This window comes from Austrofundulus limnaeus, unplaced genomic scaffold, assembly GCF_001266775.1.
Source record: "Austrofundulus limnaeus strain Quisiro unplaced genomic scaffold, Austrofundulus_limnaeus-1.0 Scaffold330, whole genome shotgun sequence".
Lineage (NCBI taxonomy): Eukaryota > Metazoa > Chordata > Actinopteri > Cyprinodontiformes > Rivulidae > Austrofundulus > Austrofundulus limnaeus.
This window is the reverse complement of record NW_013952732.1, coordinates 282,723-295,329: the sequence shown is the minus strand read 5'-3', so window position 1 is coordinate 295,329 and position 12,607 is coordinate 282,723. Positions and strand designations below refer to the sequence as shown.

General features: G+C 39.7%; 1 protein-coding gene across 6 annotated transcripts in view; it reads left to right on the top strand.

Moving 5' to 3' along the window:
- Positions 1–12,607, top strand: part of samd12 (sterile alpha motif domain containing 12) — a 129,124-nt gene that overhangs the window by 44,882 nt on the left and 71,635 nt on the right. For 5 of the 6 annotated variants that reach the window (XM_014022455.1, XM_014022454.1, XM_014022457.1 and 2 more), the window contains 1 exon segment: positions 7,215–7,355. In XM_014022455.1, the coding sequence (XP_013877909.1) occupies positions 7,215–7,355 (141 nt within the window). 6 annotated transcript variants of the gene reach the window in all.

Sequence of the window (12,607 nt, the reverse complement as noted above, 5' to 3'; positions counted from 1 at the left end):
TGGTTAGACACACAGTCCTTCAGTCTCACAAACTGTGGTCTGTTTGTCAGGTAGTCTTTGATCCAGGCAATTGTTGAGGCCTCCACCGGAGTCTTCTAGAGTTTCAGACAAAGCAACTCAGGCTGAATTGTGTTCAACGCACTGGAGAAATCAAAGAACATGAYCCTCACAGTGMTGCCTGCTTTGTCCAGATGACAGTGGGTTTGTTGAAGCAGGTGTATGATGGTGTCGTCAATTCCAACTCCACGAGTTGTTATAGTTGTTATGCCATTTATATTAATGGTTGACAGATATGCTCTTTCTATTAAATCAGGACTGCCAATGGACAAAGAAAACTGTAGAGCTGATTTTTATTTTTTTATAGTTCATCCACAGTAGCTATGCTATGCACACGTCTTTGATCTTATTGAAATGCATTCAGATTAAATCATCTGAACTGTTTTTACGGGCACAAATTAACTAATCCGATCATGACGAGAGTTTACATGCACCTTTTATTCAGAACAGAAGTACTGATTTGTGCAGGGTGACAAACTTTCCCTAAAGAAACCACCGAAGAAGAGGTTCTTCTTAATCTAGATTTAGGAAAAACCAAGAACAACCATAAAAATGCTATTCCTGCTGTTGCAATACTTTATCATACTTTACCAATGAAAGGAAAMCCGTATGCTTCTGTGTTGGTCTATAGTGAAATATCTTAGAAACATGGATTTAAGTGAACCTTTCAAAGCAACCACAAAACTTTAAAATTGATTTCAAATGGCCACCACCACTGCTTAAACACAAAAAATGGCTAAAAATCAACCATGTTTACAGATCCTGACTTGAAATTTTGTGTCAGAAGCTGAAATATACTCTCAGGGCTAAAATATTGTGTGAGATCTTTCTTTAAAACTTTGGTATTCAAAGTGGTGGATGATATGCCTTAGTACAAGGTTTTTTTATTTATTTATTTAGCAAAAGTCCCAATGTTTCCTTTTGCTTTTTTAGAAAAAGGTACAAAATTCTCATGATCTCCTTTTGGGGTTTGTCAKTGCTGTAACACAAAAACCTCCCTACCAAGAGAGGCAGGTGGGTGCTCGTCACAGGAAGCCACAGGGAGTGCTGCTTGATTGACACAAAGATTTAGTGTCGCATGTAACAGCGCTACGATGCCCAAAGATGCAACTGCTTCTATTCAACTCGGTGTACTCTATTTAGAAAATGTCAAAAGTCTAGCTGATCTATCAGTGTGTTTCTGAGTGTAGCAACTAAATATAAAAGTAATATTTTGAATATTTAAACAAGAARCAGTGAATAGCCAGTTTTAGCTCCACCTTTAAAATTAAGTGGACCTCTACTCTACAGGATCATTGCATATATGTTTACTTTGTATTTCTGTGTGTGTGTGTGTGTACACAAATACACTTTAAGCACCCATTCATCAGAAGCGTAGTTGACTGGGCCGAGCTGTAGCTGCAGATTAATCTGCTCCAGCACAACATGGCTGCTCACCCTCCTCTCATTAATCCCATTCTCAGGGACAATGTGMACATCAGCGTGCCTTTCTGAAATATGTGTATGCAACGCATGTGCACATAATCAATTTGGATAAAAAATAAAAATAAAGCATATTGTTTCTGCAGTAAAACTCTTGTATTTTAATATAAAAAGTGCTGAATATAAATCAAAAGGCACATTAGAGCTACATGTAGGGAGAGAAATATTTAAAGTACAGAGAGACGGCAGGTCTGCCTGGATATTAATCTCCTCATAGAAGAACAAACATTATTTAATGTTTTGTAGTTGAGGGAATGCAGATCACTCACTGCATTTCATGCAGTATTTCTAAATTTCATGTGATCTGTTGGCACTTGAAATATGTTTGCTAAGTTTGAATTGGGTTAATCTGACAGTTACGTACTGAAAATATTCATGACATAATTTGCTAGAGGGTACAGAGTGGAAAAACAGACACTGGCAAAAGCATTATCATTTCATCTTTGCATTTAARATTTGTTTTTAAGGTGACCAGTTACATAGAATCAAGAGTTTTATTAAACCCTTTGAATATTTTCTAAAGTGTTTCATTTATGAGGTCATAAAGGAGAAAAATTTCTATATTTGTTGTTCATGCTCTAGTTTTCCCTTCTTCACATCCAGGCTTTTAACATCTTTGTTGTTGGTTTTAAAAGGACGTCCACGGTCGTCTGCAGAAACTTCCTCTGCTGTTTGTTTTCAGTTTTCACATTGTTGTGCAGGAGTTGTGACCCGCTCATTGCTTTGCTTCAGTCCATTCTCTGTGTATTTGCTCTCTTGAGGTCCCAGCACAGTTTTGTAATCAGTTTCAGGTCTGGAGGTTGGCCGGGTCGTTGCTGCACCTTGATTCCTTCCAAAGTAAAATGTCCAAGGACAGATTGTACATGCACAGGATTTTAGGACAAGGTTGAGTTGTTTATGAGCTGTATTCTGCTCAGAACTATCTTCAACAGTTTTTTAATTGCTAGAAATGTTGAGTTGMTAAAAGAGCTGGAGCTCGTTCTATAACTCGTTTTATTCAAGTTATTTTTTTTGCAGTTTTTCATCCAACTTGTACRTTTCTGTGGCCTTTTACAGCTGATTTCTTTTTCTCCTGTCACTATCAGACATTTCTCGAAGCATCCCTTCCCCTTTTACTTTATTTATTTCCACTTGGCCACGTTCCTCCTCTCTCCTCCTCCTCCCTCCTCTCCTCCTGGCCACGCTACGCTGCACAGTGCATTAATAGTGGTATGAAAAATTCCCAGCAGAGACATGGTGGGATTGTCGATGCCAATGACTCAGAACTGCAGGAACAGCGAGTTAAAAGTCTTGGACTCTGCACAGGARCTGTCCCGCCTCGACGACGGAGAGGCGTGGTGCGCCGAACCGACTGTTTTTGCTTTGTAAACGCTGGAATCTTATATTGCAGTAATTGCAGCCTTTCACCTGCCTCACGGGCTCGTTAGACGATAACGATCTGCTTTTATAAATTAAACATTCATGCTCGACGCTTTTATACCWGCAGACTTTTAGAAAACTGCAGAGATTCGTAGGTTTGGAAATTTGCTGAGAAAGCTATAAACATTTTTAACATACCTCTATAATCATTTTTTACTTGATTTTATTTGTTTTTGTGTTAGCAGAGCATATTTTTGTAAAGTTCAGCTAAATTCCCCCYAGCTTTGTCTATATGGAGGTATAATTATCTCGGTTTAACAGAAAATAAAACGGTTTTTGAATMGTTTTTTAAAGTGACATTTAAAAACTGGAGAAGGTTCAAGACTAAAATATGTGAAAAAAAATTAAAGGCCTAGAATTGCTTTAAGGAATGCATATCACCCGTCCTTGTTTCATTGTTGAAGAGTGTTTGTTTGGCACATTTTCCAAAAACAAAAGTCCTACAACCAATAAAATCCAACACCACTCATTTCAATTCAGTTAATTTATAAAGCGCCAAGTCGCAACAAACGTCATCTCAGGTCTCTGTACACAAAAAAAMAAAAAATCTAAAGAAGCCAGCAGMTTGTGTTGAATGTTCACTTCAMCMCAGTCTCTCATCCTGAGCAGCACGTTGGCGACAGTGGAGAGGAAAAACTCCCTTTTAACAGGAAGAAACCTCCAGCAGAACCAGGCWCAGGAAGRGCGGCCATCTGCCTCAACCGTCTGGGTTTGAGGGGACAGGAAATAGAGACAGAAGGGCTGGTCTAGGTGTATTTTCTTCTGGAGGAGAAACAAAGAAAACATAACGATAGAAATAATTACAATAAACATGTAGAGACTAAAGATAGCAGCAGAGTGAGGAAATGTGGTCCGTTTGTTCTCTAGCAGTCTAAAGCTGGAAACATACTCCCTCCGACGCCGACGGGTCGACGCGCCGTCACGTGGTTGTTCGGCAGTCGTTTTCACGCAGACCTTTCATAGCTCCTGGGACACCCCGCGCCGAGCTCGGGAAACCCCCCTCCCGCTGCAGCATACGTCACTGCATGGAGTTTCTCCCCGCTAAAGCCGACAATGCATAAAAAAGAAGTCAGACTTGTCACTCACCCGATGTATTTATCCACGTATCCTGGTTTAGCTCCACAGTTTTTATCAGTCAAATTCCTCTGTGCGCAACGTCTGTTTAATCTCCATTCATGAGTTTTTCACAGTTTGACTATCTTTATAAAACTCAACAGTCGGCTCTGGGAGTGGTTCGCTTTTTCTTTTTAACCGAGTGGTTGAAGTAAATGCAGCGTCCGAGTGCTAAACACGCCCAYGAACTTCAGACCAATCACACATTACCATTGTTGCGGGAGGGGGGGTAAAAAGTTCTGCTGGCGGGTTGTGCCAAAAGGGGCAGTCGAGCAGACGCTGCGAAGCCAAGTGACGTAATTTTCGTCATGAAACTGCACCAACCCGTGCCGACATCGGCAGTTCAGAGGGAGTATGGAGAAGGCTTAAGTCTATAGCAGCAGAAGTCTTCAGTCTCTTAAAAGTGTCCAGAGTGTCAGCCTCATTGACAGAAACTGGTAGTTGGTTCCATAAGAGAGGAGCTTGATAACTGAAAGCTCTGCCTCCCAACTCTAAACTTTACACCGTTTTTGTTTACATTTCATGAAAACAAAGTGTCGTTTCCCTCAGTGGTTTTTGGTGCAGYGCACCCACAGGCGAGGGGCTGAACAGGCTGCTCACAGTGCACAGTGTGAACTGAACTGCGCCACACGAAAATGTAACAAATGTTGCAATTTTGGTCCCCAATCAAACCAAGTCAAGCGTGGAAACACCTTAAATGTTGTTGTTCATGATCTCATGAGTTGTGTTAACTCGGTGTGAGGATGATTTTCATACCGCCATCCCAAATTACAGCTCAATATTTATAAAACTGACAGTTTCAGCCGTTTTATGTGCTGGCTGATGTTAATTAGTGGTGGTAACTGTTTTTAATTGGGTTTAATCCAAAAAGGTAGTCAGTTGTAGATGTTCATCCAGGGATGACTTTCTGAAAAACTCATTTAAATCCTTCCAGGGATTTATGAAATATTTTGCCAACATGATCACAAACTAACAGGCAGAAACCTTATCGCTCCATCTTTGCTTTGAGCAGCAGGCGGTTCTAGTTATTTGTTTAAAGCTGCAGTAAACAAAGTGTTTTGTTTCTATCTTGTGTTTTCAGTTACTGAAGCAGAGAAAATGTGAATCTCCGTTGCCATGCCGATCTATCTTTGGTTTCAGGTACCAAGTGATGGTTGGTCAATATTTATAGACTCTCTGCATGTCGCTTTAATTACGTTTCCCTTTTCTCCTCAACTTTCCATCCACTCCGGAGCACGCTCTGCGTTTGGGGGAAAAACCCGAGACTTTTCTCTCAGCTCCTCTGTGTTTACGTAACGGCAGCTTCTGCGGCTTTTCACGTCGAAGCCTCTGAACCGCGTTTTTTTTTTTTTTTTTTGGGCGCTTTCGCCTCCATCTGGATGCAGCTCTGTTGCAAAGAGCTTCTTTTGTTAAGGCCGGAGAAAATTGGCGCAGCAGCKCGAACGTTATCCCGCCAACACTTGGCTCCGCCGCTTTCCCAGCTGTGGTGGCAGAGTGGCAGCTTGGGACTTGGCCTGTTCAGATGTGTGAAAACAGGCAAAACAAATGAAGACACTTGAATATGTATAGTCTGCCTTAAAGGGGTAGTTCACATAATTTAAAGTGGGATTCTGTGGAGGGCTTGGGAATGAGATTCCAGTCAGAAATTAAAGTTTTAATAATCATTAAATGGGGGATATTTTATCACTGAGAACTGAAAACTTAATTGGTTCTCTTCATATAATTCGGGGTTCCAATTCTTTATAATCTTTATCAGAATCAGAATACTTTATTAATCCCCGAAGGAAATTACAGGCAATACAGCTGCAACCGTTTAGATCAGAGAAATGTGAAAGAAAGAAATAAAATAGAATACAATAAGTATAAACACCCAGGATTAAAAAATAAGCATGCTTATGTACACATAAACAATGTACATTAAAAAAAATAGAAATATTAATAAAATGTGTACAGCATGTAAAGAGAGATGATGTTTGGTACATTGCACGTTTGAATGTCATGGGTAAAATACAGTAAATTAAATATCAAGAAAATAGACTAAAAATAAAAAATGTGCAGGTATCTTACTATAAATGTATCTAGTTTCACATGTTTAGGGAGGAGTTATCGAATTTGATGTGTTCATACCAGAGTTTGACTGGAATCTTATACTGAGAAAGTTCTACATTGTAGCAGTTTTGCGTAAATGTTGTAAATGTTTTGCACAATCAAGATAAAATAAATAAAATATGATAAATAATAATATTATAAATAATATTGTGCTACTGCTTTATTTTCTGATATTTTATTTCTCAAAAATTTTAGATATACCATTTCCGTTTATATGGGCAAGAAAATAAATATCTAAAACTTATCCAGGGACTAATGAATTATTTGTGTACTACTTATTATATTAAAGTATTTAAAGCAGTATTGAATCAAATTGTGAGGTTAGTAATGCCCAGCCTTAATTAGAAGAGCTCTAAAAGTTAATTAGTTGTAGATGTTTATAACCAGAGTTTTATAAAATCTGATCTCTGGTTTTTCAGATATTTTGCTAACAAAGTGACACAGAGCTGTCCTCGACTGCATGTCTGCTCAGTGTCGGGTTCTTCAAACCCCCGGCAGGCTGCAGGAGTGAAAAGAGCTGCTGACCTAACACTGAGTATTTACCCTGAATTATCCCATCAGCTCACCAGTCCTCATGTAGCAAAGGCACACGTAACAAGCGTTAATAATTACACAATACTCCACATGTTTTCCTATTAGCAGCCTAAATCCTTCTCATAGAAGCTGATCGGATGATTAAATTATGTATTTTATACAAGGATTTGCAATTAAGGGAAGAGCTGTGAGGGATTCTTGCTCAGGGGAAATGCTGTTCTGATATTTCAGTAAAAAGGAGGATCTGCTTCATGTGCGGGGCCTAATTAGGATTTCAGACTGATGGCCACATAACGGGGAGAAGACTCTTTGAACGTTTGTTTTYATGAGATCAGTGTTGCAACCATGAAAAGCTACAAAAATCTACAAGTGCGATTTGTGTTTTWATCCATTCTTTGCTCTCATAAGTGCTTCGTTTGAGCATTTCTCTCACTCCAGATGCTAAATTCCCACGGGCTCATGAACCTTAAGCCTATTTTTTATTTTTTTCTTGCCTTCAGGGCGGGCTCTCATGAGACTGACGGACAGAAAGCTGGAACGGATGGGCATCATGCAGGAAGCCCAGAGGCAGCACATCCTGCAGCAGGTCCTGCAGCTTCGTGTCCGAGAGGAAGTCAGGACTCTGCAGCTCCTCACACAAGGTACACTTTTCAGCACAACACCTTGCACCTTCCATTGTTAACGTATATGTCTCTCAATCCATGCATCTCTGGGTTTATTCGCTGTAAATCCAACTAAACTCTCCAAACAAATATACCAATCATTCACAGTAATTATTCACACGCCATCTGCTGTCATGGCAATGGCTGCATATTTTAAAGCCTGCAGGAAGTGATGATTCAGAAGTGATTATGTAACGAAAGAGTTGTGCAGAAATATTTTCTCTCTGTTGTGTGATCACAGACCGGAGGCTGGTAAACACGAGGCTTTTTGGTGTTTAGTTATGTCGTTCTGCATGTTTACCTGCAGGCTGTGAGGTGGATGCAGGCCGGGAGTTTAGGCTGCTTGTGTTGTTGCTGTTGCTTCGTGTTTGTGTTGCTCTAATGAGATCTGGAGCAACGAGTGAACAAGTACGGTCATTTTAGCCACCAAAACTTTTTTTTTTAGGAGCAAAATATTAATGTGAAATTTAGTATACAAGTAAAAAAAAGTTTATCATTAATAAATCAGCAAACAGTTTAATTAGTGACTCATTAATGTCAATAAAATCTAAATGGTTGCTTATAAATCTGTAAAACTGACAGCTGAACATCCTAGTTATTGTTTCTGAGCAGCCTGATGTTTAAACACATCTTTCTTTGACTTCATTAAACAACTGTTGTGTTATAAGGATCAATAGTCTCCGAACACGCAGAGGTTTTGTTTACAATTTATGCCTGTGGTGCAGCAGAGGTTACCCATTTTTCTTAATTTGACTTTTTGTAAGGCGTTTTACCTTTTTTACATTCAGACAAACTAAAAGCTTTTCACAATAAAACTCCGGGGGAACGAAGCAAGCCATGTCCAGAATAAATCAAGCTGCTTTAGAGTCGTTTGTATTCTTTTCTGCTGTTTCCTAAAAACAGATTTGTTCTGTTTTTCCGGGTGGATTATTACTGTGTTTTTAGATTTTTATATAAAAATAAAACTGAGGTCACTGTATGTAGCTAATTAGCTATAATAAATGAAAATAATATAAACAGATTATCGATTTGCGAAAAACAGAAATTACAGCGTTAGTAACAATGAAGTAAAAACCAGACATGTGATGAATATGACTTGCTGATGTTCAAACTGAGCATCAGAATGTGGAAGAAAGAGAATTTAAGTGACTTTGGACATGACAGGATTATTGGCTGGTTTTTTAGAAACTGCTCATCTGCTGGGATTTCTACCACAAATGTAGAATTTAAAGAGAATAATCCAGAAAGGAGGGAATATCCAGTGAGCAGCCAGACCTTGTTGGTGTCAGAGGAGAATAGGCAGGCTGGTTTGAGATGACAGAAAGGCAACTGTGGCTAAAACTCATGCAGACACCACCTGGTTTGAGGATTTCGCCTCCATGGTCACCAGATCTCAGTTCAGCACCTTGCAGATGCAGCTTGCAGAAATCTGTGAAGCTACGATGTTCGTTTGGACTAAAAGACCGTTATTAAAAAACAGAAGCTCGTTCTTTTTTAACGTGTTTTCAGTTTACTGAGGATTTAACAGTGAGAGATGATGTTGTTCTGAAGAATACAGTAGAGTGGTGTAGACTGGTACCCAGAAATCAATAGTAATCTGAACCCTCAAGTACGAGAGAAAAATCTAACATATTACTCAACCAGAACACCACTTTAACAATGTGAGTTATAGAAGAAACACGGCCTAAATGAACAGATGAAGCGTGGAAAGTCATTCCTAACAGACTCCATCATTTTCTTTTTTACATCATGTGAATTCTGTGCCGCTCCTTACCTCCGTTCTTTATTTTTTAATTTTTGCGTAGTGTTTCATGTCTTACGGTTACAGCCAATTTGTGTTGTTTTTCTCCTTCCCACTCTGCAATTCTCAGTTTTCCTCTTCCAGCTTCCCTCAGGAACCTGCACCGACACCACTCCTTCCCTCACATCCGTCTGCACACCCTCTCAGAAATGGAAAAAGTTGCCGCAGGGGCCAAGAGGCAAATTCTGGGGTTTAAAATTCTTGGAAATCATTTTTGGTGTATTTAGGTCCCTCAGAAAGGTGAATATAGGAGGAGAGGATGCTGGGAGTGTTTTTTTTTTTTTTGCTGAGTGATGACACTTTGCTTAGGGCTACCCTCAGCATCCTCAGCCTTTCTTCCTTTCTCTTCATGTCTCATCCTCCCTGCTTTTCCTCTCCTCCTTTTTTGTATTGATGATATGGGAACTGACAGCCCACCCGTTTCAGCAGGAAGCAGCCTTTTAATGGAGCCTATATCTGGGCCTTCAGGGGGGGAATCAGAGAGAAGTTTGATGGATAAAGGAGATGTAAAAATGAAAGAGACAAGATGAAGGGATAGCTATCAGAACACATCTTTATATTATATACATCCATGTTTTGTCAATAATATCAACTGCATTATAGTCTTACAGTGTTAACAAAACAAACCAGCAAACAGTTTTTTGCGTCACAAGCTGTATTATCGATGGTAACGTGCGTCTGAATGGTGAGAAAGTGAGAAAAGGAGTTTTCTAAGCTGTCGCTTTTAGCAGAAGGTAAAAAAATGTAGAATTGGAGAAGATGGTGGAGTGTTTCTAGGCTCACTTCCTTGAGCTGTTGCTGAAGAGCGATCCAGCTGAACTCGGTTGGAAGTAAAGCCGGAGGGAGACGGATGAAGTGAGAAAGTGGCAATGAGCGATTGGTGATGAGATAATGAAGAAAAAAGCAAAGCGGAGGAGGGAGGGAGGGAGGGAGGGTGAGAATAGTGAATTGGGTGCCAATGTGGCAGGATGAGGAAGAACAGAAGAATAAAAAAAAAGGTGAGAAGAGAAACATCTCTTGTGTTTGGAGAGAGGAGGATGGATCGTTGTTTTGGTCGCATGCGAAAAGATGTAAAATAGAGACAGAAAGCCCAGAGGTCACTTTTAAAGTGGACAAATCCTGATTTTAACTCCTTCATTTGGGGTCTATATAAAGAGGAACTGCAATGATTTGGTCTGAATTCCTCCTTGTTGTGGCTCCACAAGCCCCGCCCATTTTCTGAGTTGTCTCAGATCAACACGTTTTGAGGCTGTCTCTTTAAATCCAAACGATCCACTTCCAGACAGGTCCATTCCAGCTTGATAGAGTTTTACGACTATGTAGCAGCACAGAAACRTTTTCTTTCCAAATGAATTAAAAGATGTCAACAAGGGAAGACTTGTCCATCCAGCCTTACATGCTGGAGCCAGAGTCTGACCCAGAGCCAGAGGAGAATTAAGACCACCTAACTGTATTTGGTGAGTCCAGGCCTCATTTGGCCATTCCATTGCAAATAATTTGCTGTAGTAGTTCAGAAAACGTTGTAAAAATAGAGAATGGATTGAAAAATATGACTTAAACAAAATATAGATATCTACTCAGCACCACGAGAGACTAAATTCAAATTTTCTGCACTCCTAGAGACTCCAAGTTCACAACACAATGCATTTAACAGATAAAAAAAGAGGATTTTGCGTATGTCTGCTTTAATGCTATATGAAACAACATGTAACAAGGTCACAGGTTTGATTCCTGCCTGGAGTTTTTCTGAATGGAGTTCACGTGTGGATTCTGATTTCCTCCCACGGACCAAAAACATGCATTTTAGGTTAGTTTATTACTCAAAGTGGTACCTATAGGTGTGAATGATGGTTTGTCTCTGCATCCCTGTGATGGACTTGCGATCTGTCCAGGGTGTCCCCTCCTCTCACACACCGACTGCTGGGGGTGGGCACTAACGACCTGGAAAGCTAAAGCTGGTAAAGAAAATGGAAGGATGAAAGCAGACTGAAACATCATGCTTCTGGTCATATTTGGGAATATTTTTCAATTTTCTCTGGCAATCAATCAGCAGTGATATTACATAACCACATGCTTGAGTCACTATTATTATCTTTAATAACAGAATTATGTGGGCATCTAAAGGCTACAAATCAGCACTTAAATCTCACAAAATGATGTTATGAAACTTCCTTTCACCACTAAATGTGAGCAGTTGTTTTTACCCAGAAAGGGGCGGGGCATAACTCTATATGCTCTGATCTGAACAGTTATTTAGGTAATGATGGATAGTTGGAATGATGGTTATATGACTTAATTTTAGATAAATCTGCCTGGATAATGTTTGCAAAGAGTCAGCGCCATTTGCACAGGTATTTACTTAACGTCTGACAGATTAACAATAAAACCTTTTTGAAATTGAGGCCTCTTTCCAATAAAGGTGGCATTTTAAATATTTGCTATAGGTCAGCATAGGAGAAAGGTGTGACGAGTTGTCAGAGGCAGCAATTTATTTCAGGATAAAAATAGAGGGATGGCGCGAGGGAGGTACACAAAAGGAGGGAAGGGGRAAAAGAGCGAGCAGACGAGACGGCGAGGTGTTGTAATTACTCCAGTGTACCCAGACAGAATTAGCTCAATGGACAGTGATTAACCTTTAAGGCTTGCTGGGCCGCGGGAGGGAAATGATTAGATTCCCCTCGCCCCTCTCGCTGTCTTCACTACAGAGGCGGCGGCGGCTCACCATCACTTATTGCTTATAATCATTAGAAGCAGGCAGAGTTTCTTCAAATAGAAGGAGGAGATCCTAACAACAAAGAGGGAGCTAATAGTGCAGAAAAATATGAGTTTAATGTGTTCCCCATGACTTTAAATCAGCACAGGGATGTTTTCAGAATGAAAAATAAAACTGGAGCAAAATTAGTCCAATTGATGCTGTATTCATTAGAGTTTTTATAGTACCTGTACATGTTTCTATCTCGCTGTGTGATCTGTTTCCTGTTCAGCTTCTACACACACTGATGACCTGATGTCTCCATGAAACAATTTTCTGCTTTCCCTGAAATGTGGCTTTTATTTCCCTGGAAGCTGCGACCCTTTGATATRTGATGTGAAGGTCACTGAAGTATGTTGCAGCTAAAACCACATAGAAACTTTAATGGTGTTTTTGATTGGCGTTCAACCAGTGTGGAAGCAAAAAATAACACTGAAGAGGATGAGATCTGCATTTTTCTGGATTTCTGTTTTTTTATGTTTTTTTTTTTTGTTGTTGTCCTGCTGATGACTCATTGTTGCGTTTATTTTTGTTTTTCTTTTTGACAGTCCAGGCACTTCGATGAAATCTAACTTTAGTTAGTGTATTTTCCTGTGAATTTCTTGTCTGAAATTTAAAACTTGCCCTGTTTTTCTTCTCAAACAGATAAATGTCAGCCGCCATGCACATTATTTATAG